The 12,896-nt window shown below is 34.0% G+C and overlaps 1 protein-coding gene across 1 annotated transcript; it reads left to right on the forward strand.

Annotated features, from left to right (window-relative positions):
• Positions 1 to 282: 282 nt before the first annotated feature.
• LOC130936317 (uncharacterized) lies at positions 283 to 11,069 on the forward strand. Its single transcript, XM_057866367.1, has 8 exons — positions 283 to 463; positions 1,737 to 1,854; positions 2,301 to 2,548; positions 5,235 to 5,354; positions 5,450 to 5,606; positions 6,113 to 6,252; positions 6,330 to 6,365; positions 9,615 to 11,069. Exons 2-8 carry the CDS (start codon positions 1,779 to 1,781, stop codon positions 10,410 to 10,412), a joined length of 1,575 nt encoding a protein of 524 aa, XP_057722350.1. The 5' UTR covers positions 283 to 463; positions 1,737 to 1,778; the 3' UTR covers positions 10,413 to 11,069.
• Positions 11,070 to 12,896: the final 1,827 nt, after the last annotated feature.

Raw genomic sequence — 12,896 nt, forward strand, 5'->3', positions numbered from 1 at the left:
TAATAACTTTAAATGATCCAAGAATTAAGCAATTAAGATAAAGAGATCGGTAATTATAAATTTAGAATTTAAAATAAGTATAAATGACCCAAGGATTAGGTTTTAAATGGAGCCAACTCAATTTGAAATCATGTTTTAGGGTTAAAATATATATTTTATAATAAAATTAATTGTAAAATGTTTTTATATTTTAATTAATATACTTTATATTATATAATATCAAAAGCATAAAATATAAATATTATTAACGGGTCTTGCTAAACCGGATCCGACCTGCCATGTACACCCCTTGGTCCCTAAGCAGAACGAGAATGAGACCCGATTTCAGCCTCACACAAACGTCAGTAACCCACAAACTCTCTTCCTTCTCCGTTGTTCTCTCGAAGAACCGCCGACAGCATCGCCGCCGCGCTCGCCGCGCTCGCCGCCGGTTGGCCCTCCTCATCCTCCTCCACTACTCTTGGTTGGTTTCCTTTTCGAACTCTTAACTCCCCACTTTTCGAGACTCTGTTTCTGTTTCTGGTCCTCTTGTTCTTTCTCTCTTTTCATGCGAGACCTTGCTACCAGGGTTTTGAGCTTGATGAGAGCTAGTCAATCTAGATAGTTCATTTGTTAGTTTTAAAACGTGACAAAGACAATGTCTTTGCGGTTTCTTTGAGTTTTTAGTATTTGACTAGGACATAGTTAGCATTTAAGGTCTTATGTTTTTTGGTGTTTTATTACTTAATGTTGGGTTTATTTGTTGAATTTACTACTGAATTTGATTAATTAATTGCATACTTTATGGGTAGAAAGTTGTTTATGTTGATTAGATATTAAAATCTATTACATGTACATTTTTTCCGCATGTTTTCTTGTGCATATACTTGTACTTTCAGTCTATCTACCGTTTCCTGCAAGGCCATACATACAATCCTGTGGCGGATTTTGGGCTCTCAGCCATCTGCAACCGAACACTATGATGCAGTTGCTCATCTCCCCACACCATATTTGGCTATTCTGTTGCTTTGTTTTCATTCTTTGGAAATTGGGGCTCCTCAGAGTTAATCACTCTATATGGGCCCTATTTGGATATTCTATGCTCAAGTTTCGTGCTTAGTTGCTTTATGTGGCTCCCATGGCTGAAAAGGGGGAGGTTTATGTTTACCTGAGAAAATTATACTCTTCTTGGCTGTTGATTGCATGTTAAATGTGACTTACAATGGCTTTTCGGTGACTTTGTGGTTTAAGGATTATCTGTTACTTGAGTATTTTCTGCATGTACTAATTTCTTTTTTTGTGTTTTACTGCTATTATGCAAATTATCAACTAAGAAATTGTATAAATGATTTGCGATTCCATTCATCCTTTACAACTTTATTTTTCAGGGCCTGAGCATTTAGTTTTACTTATTTTTATAATCTTGGTATCTATTATTAGTCTTCGGGCCTGAAAGGTTATTGCGATGTTCTATTTGTTGGCAATGATCACAATTTATAGTACAACTCATTGAAAACTGGGAATCTGTGGCCTTGGATTTATGTTCTTTGTTACTGTTTTCGCTTTCCATATGTACTTCAAATTCAGATGGCAGGGTAGTCTGAACTGCTGATATTTTGTTTTGAGGGATAAATCTCTGTTTTTCTTTGGATGAATATTTTTACATATAAACTATAAATTGATCTTCAATTTTAATTGGGTAATTGATCTTTGTCCTAATGTATTCCTTTGCCCCCTTTTTTCTACCTTCTCTGAAGGTTTTTGTGGAAGCTGGTGTTCTAGTGGATCTGTGCCAAAAGATGGGTAGTACATTCAATCCACAGATTTTAGTGGAAAAACTGTCCAAGCTGAATGCTTCACAAACAAGCATAGAGAGTATCCTTCAAGAAGTTCTTGTGGAAACAAACACAATATTTTTCTTTTTGATAACAAAAGAAAGAATTTCATTGAGGTATTAAGGGAACAATACAAAGGGGTCGAGGAAAAGAGACAAACACAATATTTATTTTACTGTTTGTGTTTTACTTTATTGAGTACGGTTTTACTGTTTAATATAACTTATTTTTCTAAATTTGTTTTATAGTTTATGTGCAAGTTGGAATATTATCCATATAATTTTTTATGTTAGGGGGTGTAATTTTCCTTTAACTGGTTTGCACAGAATCTTCTTCCAGCTTTTTCTTTATTGCAATTACATTTATGAAGCTCAATACCATTTGATGGCCAGTAATAAATGTGCATATGATTTTTTTTCCAGTATTTCTTGTTTGGTGAAGATAAATATTTGCTGCAGCTAGATTGTGATCCTTAATGAGATTAAGCTTTGTCACATTGGTGCATTTTTCATATGAATAAAGCCAAACAAGTTGTTGAAACATGGGATAGACAATTTCACTGTTCTCCACGTGACAAGAGATTGGCATTTTTGTATCTTGCAAATGATATTTTACAAAATAGCAGGCGAAAAGGCTCTGAATTTGTAGGTGAATTCTGGAAAGTTCTCCCCGATGCTCTTCGAGATGTGATTGAACATGGTGATGAGTTTGCAAGGAATGCAGCACTTCGGCTGGTAATTTAACGATGCATTCATTCTGAATTAGCAAATGAGATTCATGCTTTCTGATTTTTAGCGCTTTTACTAATCTTTTTAAATTATTTTTTTATTGAAAAAGAATTTCATGAAAATGAGGGAAAGAATAATACAAGATTAGGGGATAGGAATTCCTAATACAAAAGCAAAGCCAAAGAAGGATTTATCTATAAAGTATAGCTTTCTTAGCTCATAACATGTCAAGAGAGGGAAAAGTCCTCTACAATGACGATGAGCTTTACACCAAATTGATGTTGGACGTCTAATCATATCCCATAAAACTTGTTTGGAAAATATGTCATTCAAGGTGCATGCATTTTGCTCCAACCAAATAGCCTTACTATGTACATATCAACATAAGCATTCAGAATTATCTTGGTAGTTTGAGCTAACAAAATGTCCTTGGTTCTTTTGATTCAAATGTCAAAAGAAAGATGTGTAATTTTGGTTGTGTTGTGTATCTCAGCATTTGCATTTTCTTATTAATTCTATGCAAGAATGGAATGTGTCTTTTTCTGAATTGGTTAATATGTTTTATACTTTTATCTTGCCCATGAAAAGGAGAAAAATGGAGCTGAAAAAGTGAGAGAAGAGGGGGAAGGGGGAGAGGTTTCCAACTGTTTAATCTGTTGTAAATATTCGTATCTATAGGCTGTGTAAAGGAAAGGGAAATGCTTTTTTGCAGTAATGCTATAAATTGATTTGTCATGTTGATTTCGCATATAGAATAGTACTGAATCAGTCATCAAGATTTCTGTTAGGTTTTGTATTTTTCTTCTTAGTTTTAGATTGAATATGCATTGATAATGGTATTAGTTCGGATCATTGGGGGATGCAAGGTTTTCATGGAGGGAGATGAGGGGCAAAACGGGATTGTGGCCCTTCCTGTTATGTTTTTATGCTGATAGGCTAAGCCTACAACCACAAGGGAGATTTATAAAATAAGGCCTAAAGTCACGTGGGCTCCTAGAAAAAAGTGTTTTAGGGGGAAAGGGAAGTAAACCCAGCCAATTAAAAAAAATAGAGACTATAAGACTACAATTAAAAAAAATAGAGACTATAAGACTACAAGAAGAGGGTGAGTATCACAAGATTTTGTGTGTGTATCACTAGCAGTGTGAATACAAGGTGGAGTCACAAGGTTTTCTTAAAATAGGACTACAAGAAGAGGGTGAGTATCACAAGATTTTGTGTGTATCACTAGTTGTGTGAGTACGTGGAGTCACGAGATTTTCTTGAACCATAGGACTACAAGAAGAGGGTGAGTCTTAGTGCTGCCATGGCTGCAATTTTAAAACAGAGGTGCACCAATTCTGGCCTAGCGGTGAAAATTGGAGATAATACCAGTGTACCATACTACAAATCAGATGGATTAAGTTTCTTGTGTGTCTTACAAAATGATGGGAAAATAGCAGGATTATGTGAATCGTAGGGGGTTGAAGAGGGATTGAATATTGTCATTCCCATTTTAATAATGCCTGTCGTTCAAGGAACATATTCATGTAAAAATTCAATCCAATGGAGATGAAAGATATATAGGAGTATTTGCAACATATTCATATAAAAATTCAATCCAATGGAAATGAAAGATATATAGGAGTAGCATTATCAAAGTAGAAGTGTCAGTATCCACTCCCTGTTGGCTACTATAAAGAAAGAAATACATGATTTTCCTCCGTCTCATCAGGTTTTATGTAATGTAAATAGTACTCTCCAGAGTACTACTGCCTTCTCTGGGTTTATTTTTTGTATGATGAGTTAGATTTTATCATTAGTCCTTGGCTTATTGGTAGTTGGGTGGTTGCCTTATGCAGCACAGGTTTCCCAATCAACTGGCCCTTTGTCCCCTTATTACAAAATCAGTCTCTGAATAATTTTAATAAATAAAGTGTATATTATGTGGCATTTGTAAAGAATTTTTTTCTAGAAAATAATTTTGCAAAATGAAAAAACTTTTGATTCTTCCAAATGAATGTCAGTTAGGTTAATTTTATCAATTTTAACTTTGTGCTCTTTCCTTCAAGTTCATAGGTGTGTTCCTCTTAATGAATTGCTCTTTGGAATGAGGGAGGTCTAATATCCTTTCCATATTTTATAAATGAGTATTTATAAAATATGTAAATGTTGCTTTGCTTCATACTTCTTTTGTATTTTAAAGGATGTGTTTGGGAAAGCTGAAAATTAAATGTATTTCAATAATTACTTGTTTGTATAATTCATTTGTGAAAATTAATTTTTGCTTTGGATAGTTTAGCTGAAAAGGAAATTTAAGATAATGTTTTCTTTGGATCATAATATCATTTGTAAAGAGTTGCTATTATATAATGAAATAACTAAAATGGTATATGAAATGATTATTACTTTATTGTCGTTCAATATTTGATGGTTGGGGTTGATTTGATAAAATCATTATAATTCTGAAATAAAAGCTTTTGGTTATAATTATAAGCTTCAGATGTGTTTTTCAGCTTAAAAGGATAGTCTTTTGATTATAATCTGTTTTTGATTTTTTTAACTAAACAAGGTTAATTTTCCCAATGGACAAAAAAACTGTTCTTGGTTATTCTCAAACATGCTTCAGATGTTCATAGTAAAGTAAATTATGTGGAACATTGGGATTAGTAAATTTTCTTCAATTGTGTAATTTACTTTCTTCATCATGCAGATTAGCATATGGGAAGATAGAAAAGTTTTTGGTTCTCGTGGTCAACTTCTCAAGGAAGAGTTTGGTGGGAAGCATGCGGAGAACGATGACCGTGATGCTAAACCTTTGAACATGAAACTGGTATTAGTTTCAGTGTTCATATGATGATTTTCTGCACCTGCTGTCTTCCTATGTGTTTCACATGCTGATTCCATATCCTATACTTTACCTTGCAGCGGTCATCTGCTGGGAATGCATTGGACAAAATAGTTGCAGGTTATCGTGTTATTTATGGAGGGCAGACAGATGAGGAGGCTGTATTGAGCAAATGCAGAAATGCCATTAGCTGCGTTGAGAAAACAGACAAGGAAATAGGTCATGATAGTAATTCAGGTTAGTTATTCAGCTTGAGCATATATAACTTTCTTTGCCGATTTTCTTTTATTATTATATCTGTATACATGAATGCCAAAAGGTTAACTGTTTTTTTTATTTGATTTTGTAGCCAATCGATACTCAAATCAGAAACTAATTATAATAAGCAAAAAAAAATTTTCTTCACTTAAGTTGAGACATCTAGAAGAGAAATGGATTGAATGGGTTGGGTTGGGTTGAAAAGTTCAAACCAGCAACTTTTTTTTTAACCCAACTCTACTAGTTTTATTTCTTTAGTTGGGCCAAAACTCATGAGCCCGTAGGATGCCCTACCCAATTGACATCCCTAATTGAATCATTACCTCCACTAAATATTTGATTTAACTCTGTCAAATCACCAATTCATCCAATCAGCTTGTGTATTAGTTGTAATGTAAGTAGACTATTAGGTAATGTGTTTAATGGGAGTCTTGTTGATTTATCTTATTTGGATATCCCTTACTTATTTAATCTTCAATGAGCAGGGCAATTCCATGGATCTGCAGTAGTGGATGAACTCCAGGGACATAATGCCATACTTCGGGACTGCATTGAGCAACTAGCAGCTATAGAATCATCTAGAGCTAGCCTTGTATCTCATCTGAGAGAGGCTTTACAGGAACAGGTAATTTTTATTGTTGCTTTTCTTTTTGGAAGTGCTGAAACCTGTAGTATGTCATTCTAATTTGGTTTGGTTACCAGGAATTCAAGCTGGGTCAACTCCGAAGCCAGATTCAGGTTTGAAACTTATCCTGTCATCGAGTAGTTATATAGTTTCTATTGTCTATATTTTGATATAGTGGCTCGCCTAAATTTTGTACAATCATTAATCTGAAAATTAGTAAGTCTACTAAGTGGCCATTAATGTATTGATCAGCAAGGGAAAATAACAAAAAGAGAAAGATCTATAATTCTATATTATGTAACTTTTCAGGGTGATCAAAACCAAATAAAGTTTTTTGTTTGTTTTTGTGTGTATCTTGCTTCTGTCTTTATTTTCCTCTTTTACGCATTTTTATTAATGTTGATTCTTGTGGATGAGGGGTTTTTATAATCATAACCTAGTAAATTTATAAATGTCAATACTTTTAAGATTTTATTAAAGTATCTAGAAAAGGCTCACTATCACCGATGGGTAAAATTGGAAGGAATTTGCAAATTCTAAGGATAATAAAACATTATACAGATTGTGCTGTTCCCTATCAACACAGCAGGAATTTAGCATTGATCAGTATGAAACTTCAAACCTATGTACATGGCAGCCTAGATAAAGTAGTATGCTGGGAAATGAGCCCTGGTGGTTACTAGTTAGAGATTGGAATTGGTCAGTAGCAAAAGCATATGAAAGAAGATATTGGGAAAGCAAGTGGATCACTTAAGAAGTTGGGAATTTTGGTTCAGTTTTGGGAGCATTAAGGGAACCTGAGTTATTCCTCACCCTTGTATAGATTTACATCTCGTGGTGTATTGTTACATTGACCAATAATTACTATAAATACAGTGCTGTTTCCTTTGTTAGTCATACCTTGAATTTTCCAATCCAGTCTGACCAGGTAATATCAAAGCTCCTGATCTAGGTGCCTTGAATAGATTTGGGAAGCATGGAGCACTATCCATTCAAATTCCTCGTCTTTGAGGCAGAAAGGAATGGCCTTGTTAGATAGATTAGAAGTAGTAAAAGGAGGATTTGGAATGGGAGTTTTGGTTTAGTTTTGCAAGAGATGAGAGTACTCTTGAATTATTGTCCGCAGAAAATATAGTGAAATTCCTTTGTTATTTGTACCTTACGTGATTGAATCTTCTCATCTATTCTCCACCAATTAGTGTCATACCTCGCAATCTAAGAACCTTGAATAGATTTATGAAGCATAGAGCACAATCTGTTCGAACTCTTTGAATTGGATGCATTATGCTTTGAGTGCTTTTGAAAATCACATACCATCAATGGCAAGTATGTTGTTATGTGAATCACTGTCATCTTCAAGTGAATTCTCACTTTCTGGTGATGTTTCTATTTTTTGGTGTCTTCTCACCATTTTGGTTATTCCTATATTCTCCTTGTGTTCAAGATTGTTCTTGCTGTCTAGTATTGCTTTTCAGTAAATTTCGCTGATGATCATTTGAACAAACTATTTTCTTCCTAATCATGTAATTTTCTGACAAGTTCTTCAAGATGATAGTCAATTTTTAATTGAAATGGTAAAAGGATAGTAGGCCAGCCAGAGAGGATCAAATGAGATGTTGGAGTCTTGGTTGAGTGTAGGGAACTCTGATATTATCCACTCCTTGTCCTTCAGAGCTTTTGATCTCATGAACCAATGGTTCCATGTTATTAAATCATAGCCATGTGGTGTGCGATTGAATGCTGGATGGTAAAAGGACAGCAGGAACAAGCTTAATGTTGCAATGAAGAGGATGCTTGGATGAGCAGGCACACCAGACTAGATAGGGAGGGAGTTGAGCAGCGCTGATTATATAAAAGATGTTCTCTTAGGTGATATGAACATGCTTATAGGAGGCTTGTAGATGCTCCAGTTAGGAGAGTGGAACAGATAGATGCTAGTTCTATACCTATAGGTAGAGAAAACTTAAGGAAACCTTGAGGATATTAGGCGGATTTAAGTATAAATGGTTTAAACACGGATATGATATATGATGGGGTAGTATGGCATTGTTTGATCCACGTAATGGCCTTGTTTATTAGGACAAGGCTTATTGTACCTTGTCATTGATTGAGTTTGTCCCTTAAGTTATAATTTAGAATAACATTCTTCAATTCTATGTCTTTCTTTTCTGTTATGTTTTTTGGTTTAGGTAAAATGGAGCTCATCCATGAAAATTTCCAATCCATTTTTTTGTTCCCCCCACCAAGCATAGCCAAAGTGGTCCTAGTTGTTTCTCTACTGTTTAACTATTTTTGTTATACTGTATTGCAATTTATATAGTTATTTTTAGATGAGCTTTATTTTCAGTTCTTTTGAGTGTATGTAGTAAATGTTTTCTTCAATACTAGCTAACATTAGACAACAGAAAAATTCTACCATACAATGTATCAATATGACTAAACTACCAAAACTAACCATAAAAGTTATAATGCTGACAAATCTGACCGTAGAAGAACTAAAACTAATTTGTCACCATGAAAGATGGATTTCGGTAAACAAAACTGCTCGAATCCTAAAAAATTATAAAAAATCCCTAAATTATCCCTCTAACCTGATCTAACCACTCCCAAATTCTAAGCCTAACCTATTCTCAATCTTCAATACTCTTCATTACCATCCCCAATCTTCTGTTTTTGGGTTATAATCGTCCAAAGAAAACTAAAAAATATTTTTCTTCCCTGCTGTGTGTTAGGGGATAGAAACAAAAACATTTTGGGGGGAGTAAGAGGAACCGACATTCGAGGTGGTGGGACTTGTAAGAAAGTGATGGAATTATGTTTGAATAATGATGAAACCAAGCTTTTCCCGTCGCAGTGGCTTTTTCCCTTCTCTGTGGCTTGTCAACATTCAAGTAGCTAGTAATATAGTTAGAACCACATCCAACGTTACAAACATTTTAAGGCATAATCTCTGTCCGGGACACATTTTATATTTTAATTTTCATTCCTTTTGGGAGAGGATTGGGGTGAGAGGAGTGGAGAGGGAAGGAGGTGGAGTGGATGAGAGAGGAAAGGGTTTAGAAAAGGGATTGGAAGATGTGGTGATTAAGAGTATTAGAGATTGGGGATAGAGTAGAGTTAGAGTTCGAGAGTAACTAGATTAGGTTAGAGGGGTAATCTAGAAATTTTTAATAATTTTAGGATTTGGGTAGTTTTGTCTTTTGAAGCCCATCTTTCATGGTTACAAGTTAGTTTTAATTTTTCTATGGTCAAATTTATCAGCGGCATAATCTTTCATGGTCAGTTTTGGTACTTTACTCTATCAATGTTGGGTATTATGTGAGAACAGTCTAATTTGAATGTTATGTGCTATACTTTTTCAGGCCGCACGAGTTCAGTCAGAACAGGCAGGTAGCACCTGTCAACAGTTACTTGGTGGCAACAATATTCAGTCATTACCTGAACAGGTTTCAAAGGAAAATAAATCCTCCATGGCAACTTCAAGTTTTATATCTGGTGATAGGGAACAATCAGCTCCATCAATGTATGCACCACAAATGTCTTTTCCTAAAAGTTCTGGACACATTGACGAAGATCCACGAAAGTCTGCAGCTGCTGCAGTGGCAGCGAAACTTACAGCTTCGACATCATCCGCCCAGATGCTGTCTTATGTGCTTTCTTCCTTAGCATCTGAAGGGGTCATAGGCAATCCGATTAAGGAGTCCACGTCCCCGGCAGATTATCAATCTGAAAAGAGGACTAAGCTTGAGAATGATCAGTCATCTTATGTACCTTCTCAGAATCCTCAACAACCGCAACTCCCTCCGTTTTCTGTTCCTGAATCTATGCAACAAAGTGCGACTATGGCCCCGCAATCTACTCCGAGTGATCAACCACCCCTACCTTCCTCATCTCCTCCTCCATTGCCACCACTACCGCCAATGCCGCAGTACCCTGTGTCACCGTTCATGCAGAATGCTGGATCAATTAGCAGCATGTCATACACCTATGGCATGGCCCAGCCATCGTCTCTGGCTCCCTATCCGATGGTTGGTGCTTCCATGAATAATGTCCCTTTTACACCTGCTCCAATGAGTACATATCAGGGTTTCCAGGGTTCAGATGGAAATTACTATAACCAACCGACGTCAATGCCTATGGCCCCAATCTCTCGACAATGATTCGTGGTCCTTAGAGCTACCACTACGACGAGGTAAGGAAAGGCTGCCGAGAAAGACTCGGCACCTCCTTCACCCATAACCTTGCTATTCGAATCTGATTTTTACTACAATCAGATGTGCACATAGTAATTGTTGTGTAACCTCTGTAGTCATTGACTGTTACTAATTTTCTAGAGTTACAGCATTTTTCATTCTGTTTCGCAGTGAGGATAATAACGGTTTTGTCGAGTTAGAGTTATTTATCTTTTAATGTTTGTAAAACTTAGCTGATATTAATTCCTGTAGTGGGCATGTCATTACTGATGTAGTCCTCATCAGTCAAAGCCAGCTTGCAAATCTTCAAATTCAAATGATTTGCATCTTCCTTGCAAGCAGGCAATATGTTTATTTTTAGTGTCACAGTTGTATGTATAGACGGGCTGTGTTTGTATTTATGGATCTATTTTTACGTGTTGCTGGAGTCAGAAACCATGTAGTAGGGCCCCAGTTCAATTATAAACAAAATCTTCAGTTCTACCATCGCTTCTTTTACTTTTGTTGATATGAATTTTAGTTTAAGCTAATTTGTGGATGAGATAGGAAACTAGGAATTAAGAGAATGAATGGAATTGAAAGAAATGCTGCGGTTCCTTTGGTTTGTTTATGTTTGTAATTATAAGATTTCACCAGAAGTTAAATTTCTCTTCTATATGTTGGTTTTGGTAGGGCTGCACATGGATGAGATAATATCTGCATATCCGCGGTAATTATCCGCATCCGATCCGAATTTTGTAGATATCCGATCCGCAGAGTCATCGGATCGGATTAGATCCGATCCGCACTATAGAAGGATCGGATTGTGGATTTTGCAGTGATATCCGTGGATTCAATCTGCAAATTCGCATATCCGCACATCTTATATAAATAGCATAGTTTAAGAAAGTAAATCCTAATGTGATATAAATTTTGGTGTGTTATTTTATGAATTTTATGATATTTTGTTTTTAATTTTTTATGTTGTACTTCAATTTAGAGTAATTAAACTTAAATCTTGTATTATTATTTTGTTTTTGTTATTCAAGAGAATTTTTATTGATAATATTTTAGAAGTAAATAGACTTAAACAGGTGAAAAATGAATTTTTTGGATTTTTTTTTTTTTTGTAAAAACAGCCAAACAAAATCTTAAAATAGTTTTTTTGAACTATACAGATATACTCGATCCGATCCGATCTGCAAGTATACGGATCGGATCGGATCCAGCCTGAAAAAATGCGGATATCGTATTAAATCCGATTAGATGAGTACAGTGCGGATCGGATAGAATTTTAGGCTATATCTGATCCTATCTGATCCATGTGCAGCCTTAGGTTTTGGATGTCTAACCTATCCAAGAGTTAAGGGTATGTCTAATAAGAGATAGTGCTATCTTAAGGGAGAAAATAGAAAGGGTATTAGAGTTACAAGTATATCATTTTAAGTACAGTGTGTTTGAAATGTATGTTAATAAAAAAGAAAATTGAATTCAGTTTAGAGAAAGATGCTAGTAATCGTCATAGTATAGACATCTTAAAAAGTTAAAATGCATCTTTGTATAATCATGTTATATAAATTATAAAAGGCATTAAAAAAAAATAAAATATTATTTTTGTCTTTAATATTTGGGTTAGGTTTCTAATATTTAAAATTGTTTTAATGTTATCCAATTATTAGAGATTTATTAACAGAATTGACGGTAGGATAAAATTGAGACGATTTTAAAATGTTAGAGATTTAAATAAGACGAAAACGTTATGGACAAAAATGATATATTATTCTTAGAAGAATTATCAAATCAAGTAAAATAAAAGTAAATTTTAATAGAATGAATTGCATTACGAATTCAAGATTTTACTCATCATAAGATACTTTTTGAATGATTAGTAAATAAACTTTCGAAAAAAATGAATATGATACATATATAATAAAGTATAAATTATACCTTTTTATCTTTAATGTATTAAATTTTTTTAATATTTAATTTAAATAAATTTTATTTTTAACTTATAAACAAATTTTAATTTTATCCTTCAAATATCAATTTTTTACAGTACGTAGTTATTCAATTATTTGGTAATTGCATCTAATACAGTTAATCACATTACTTTCATTCTAAATAAATTTATTTTTTTAGTTTTACTCTTAAAGATTTTTACTCATCATAAAATATTTGTAGAATGACTAGTAAATAAACTTGTGAAAAAAAAAGAATTTGGTACATATACAATAAAATATAAATTATACCTTTTGTCTCTAATATACTGAAATTCTTTAAAGTTTAATTTAGTTAAATTTTATTTTTAATTTTAAAATAAATTTTAATTTTATTCTTCAATAATATCAATTTTTTACGATAGATAATTATTCGATTATTTTTTAATTGCATATAAGTAAATTACTCTTATTCACATTACTTTCCTTCTAAATAAATTTATTTTTTAATTTTACTCTTAATCACATCACTTTT

This window comes from Arachis stenosperma, chromosome 6, assembly GCF_014773155.1.
Source record: "Arachis stenosperma cultivar V10309 chromosome 6, arast.V10309.gnm1.PFL2, whole genome shotgun sequence".
In the NCBI taxonomy this organism is placed as follows: Eukaryota; Viridiplantae; Streptophyta; class Magnoliopsida; order Fabales; family Fabaceae; genus Arachis; species Arachis stenosperma.

Bases quoted from the DNA above. Each gene is read 5' to 3' on its own strand.
- LOC130936317 (XM_057866367.1), top strand. From the start codon at position 1,779: ATGGGTAGTACATTCAATCCACAGATTTTAGTGGAAAAACTGTCCAAG. The intron at 2,549-5,234 runs GTAATTTAACGA...TTCATCATGCAG, and splicing joins GGAATGCAGCACTTCGGCTG to ATTAGCATATGGGAAGATAG. The intron at 6,253-6,329 runs GTAATTTTTATT...TTTGGTTACCAG, and splicing joins GAGAGGCTTTACAGGAACAG to GAATTCAAGCTGGGTCAACT.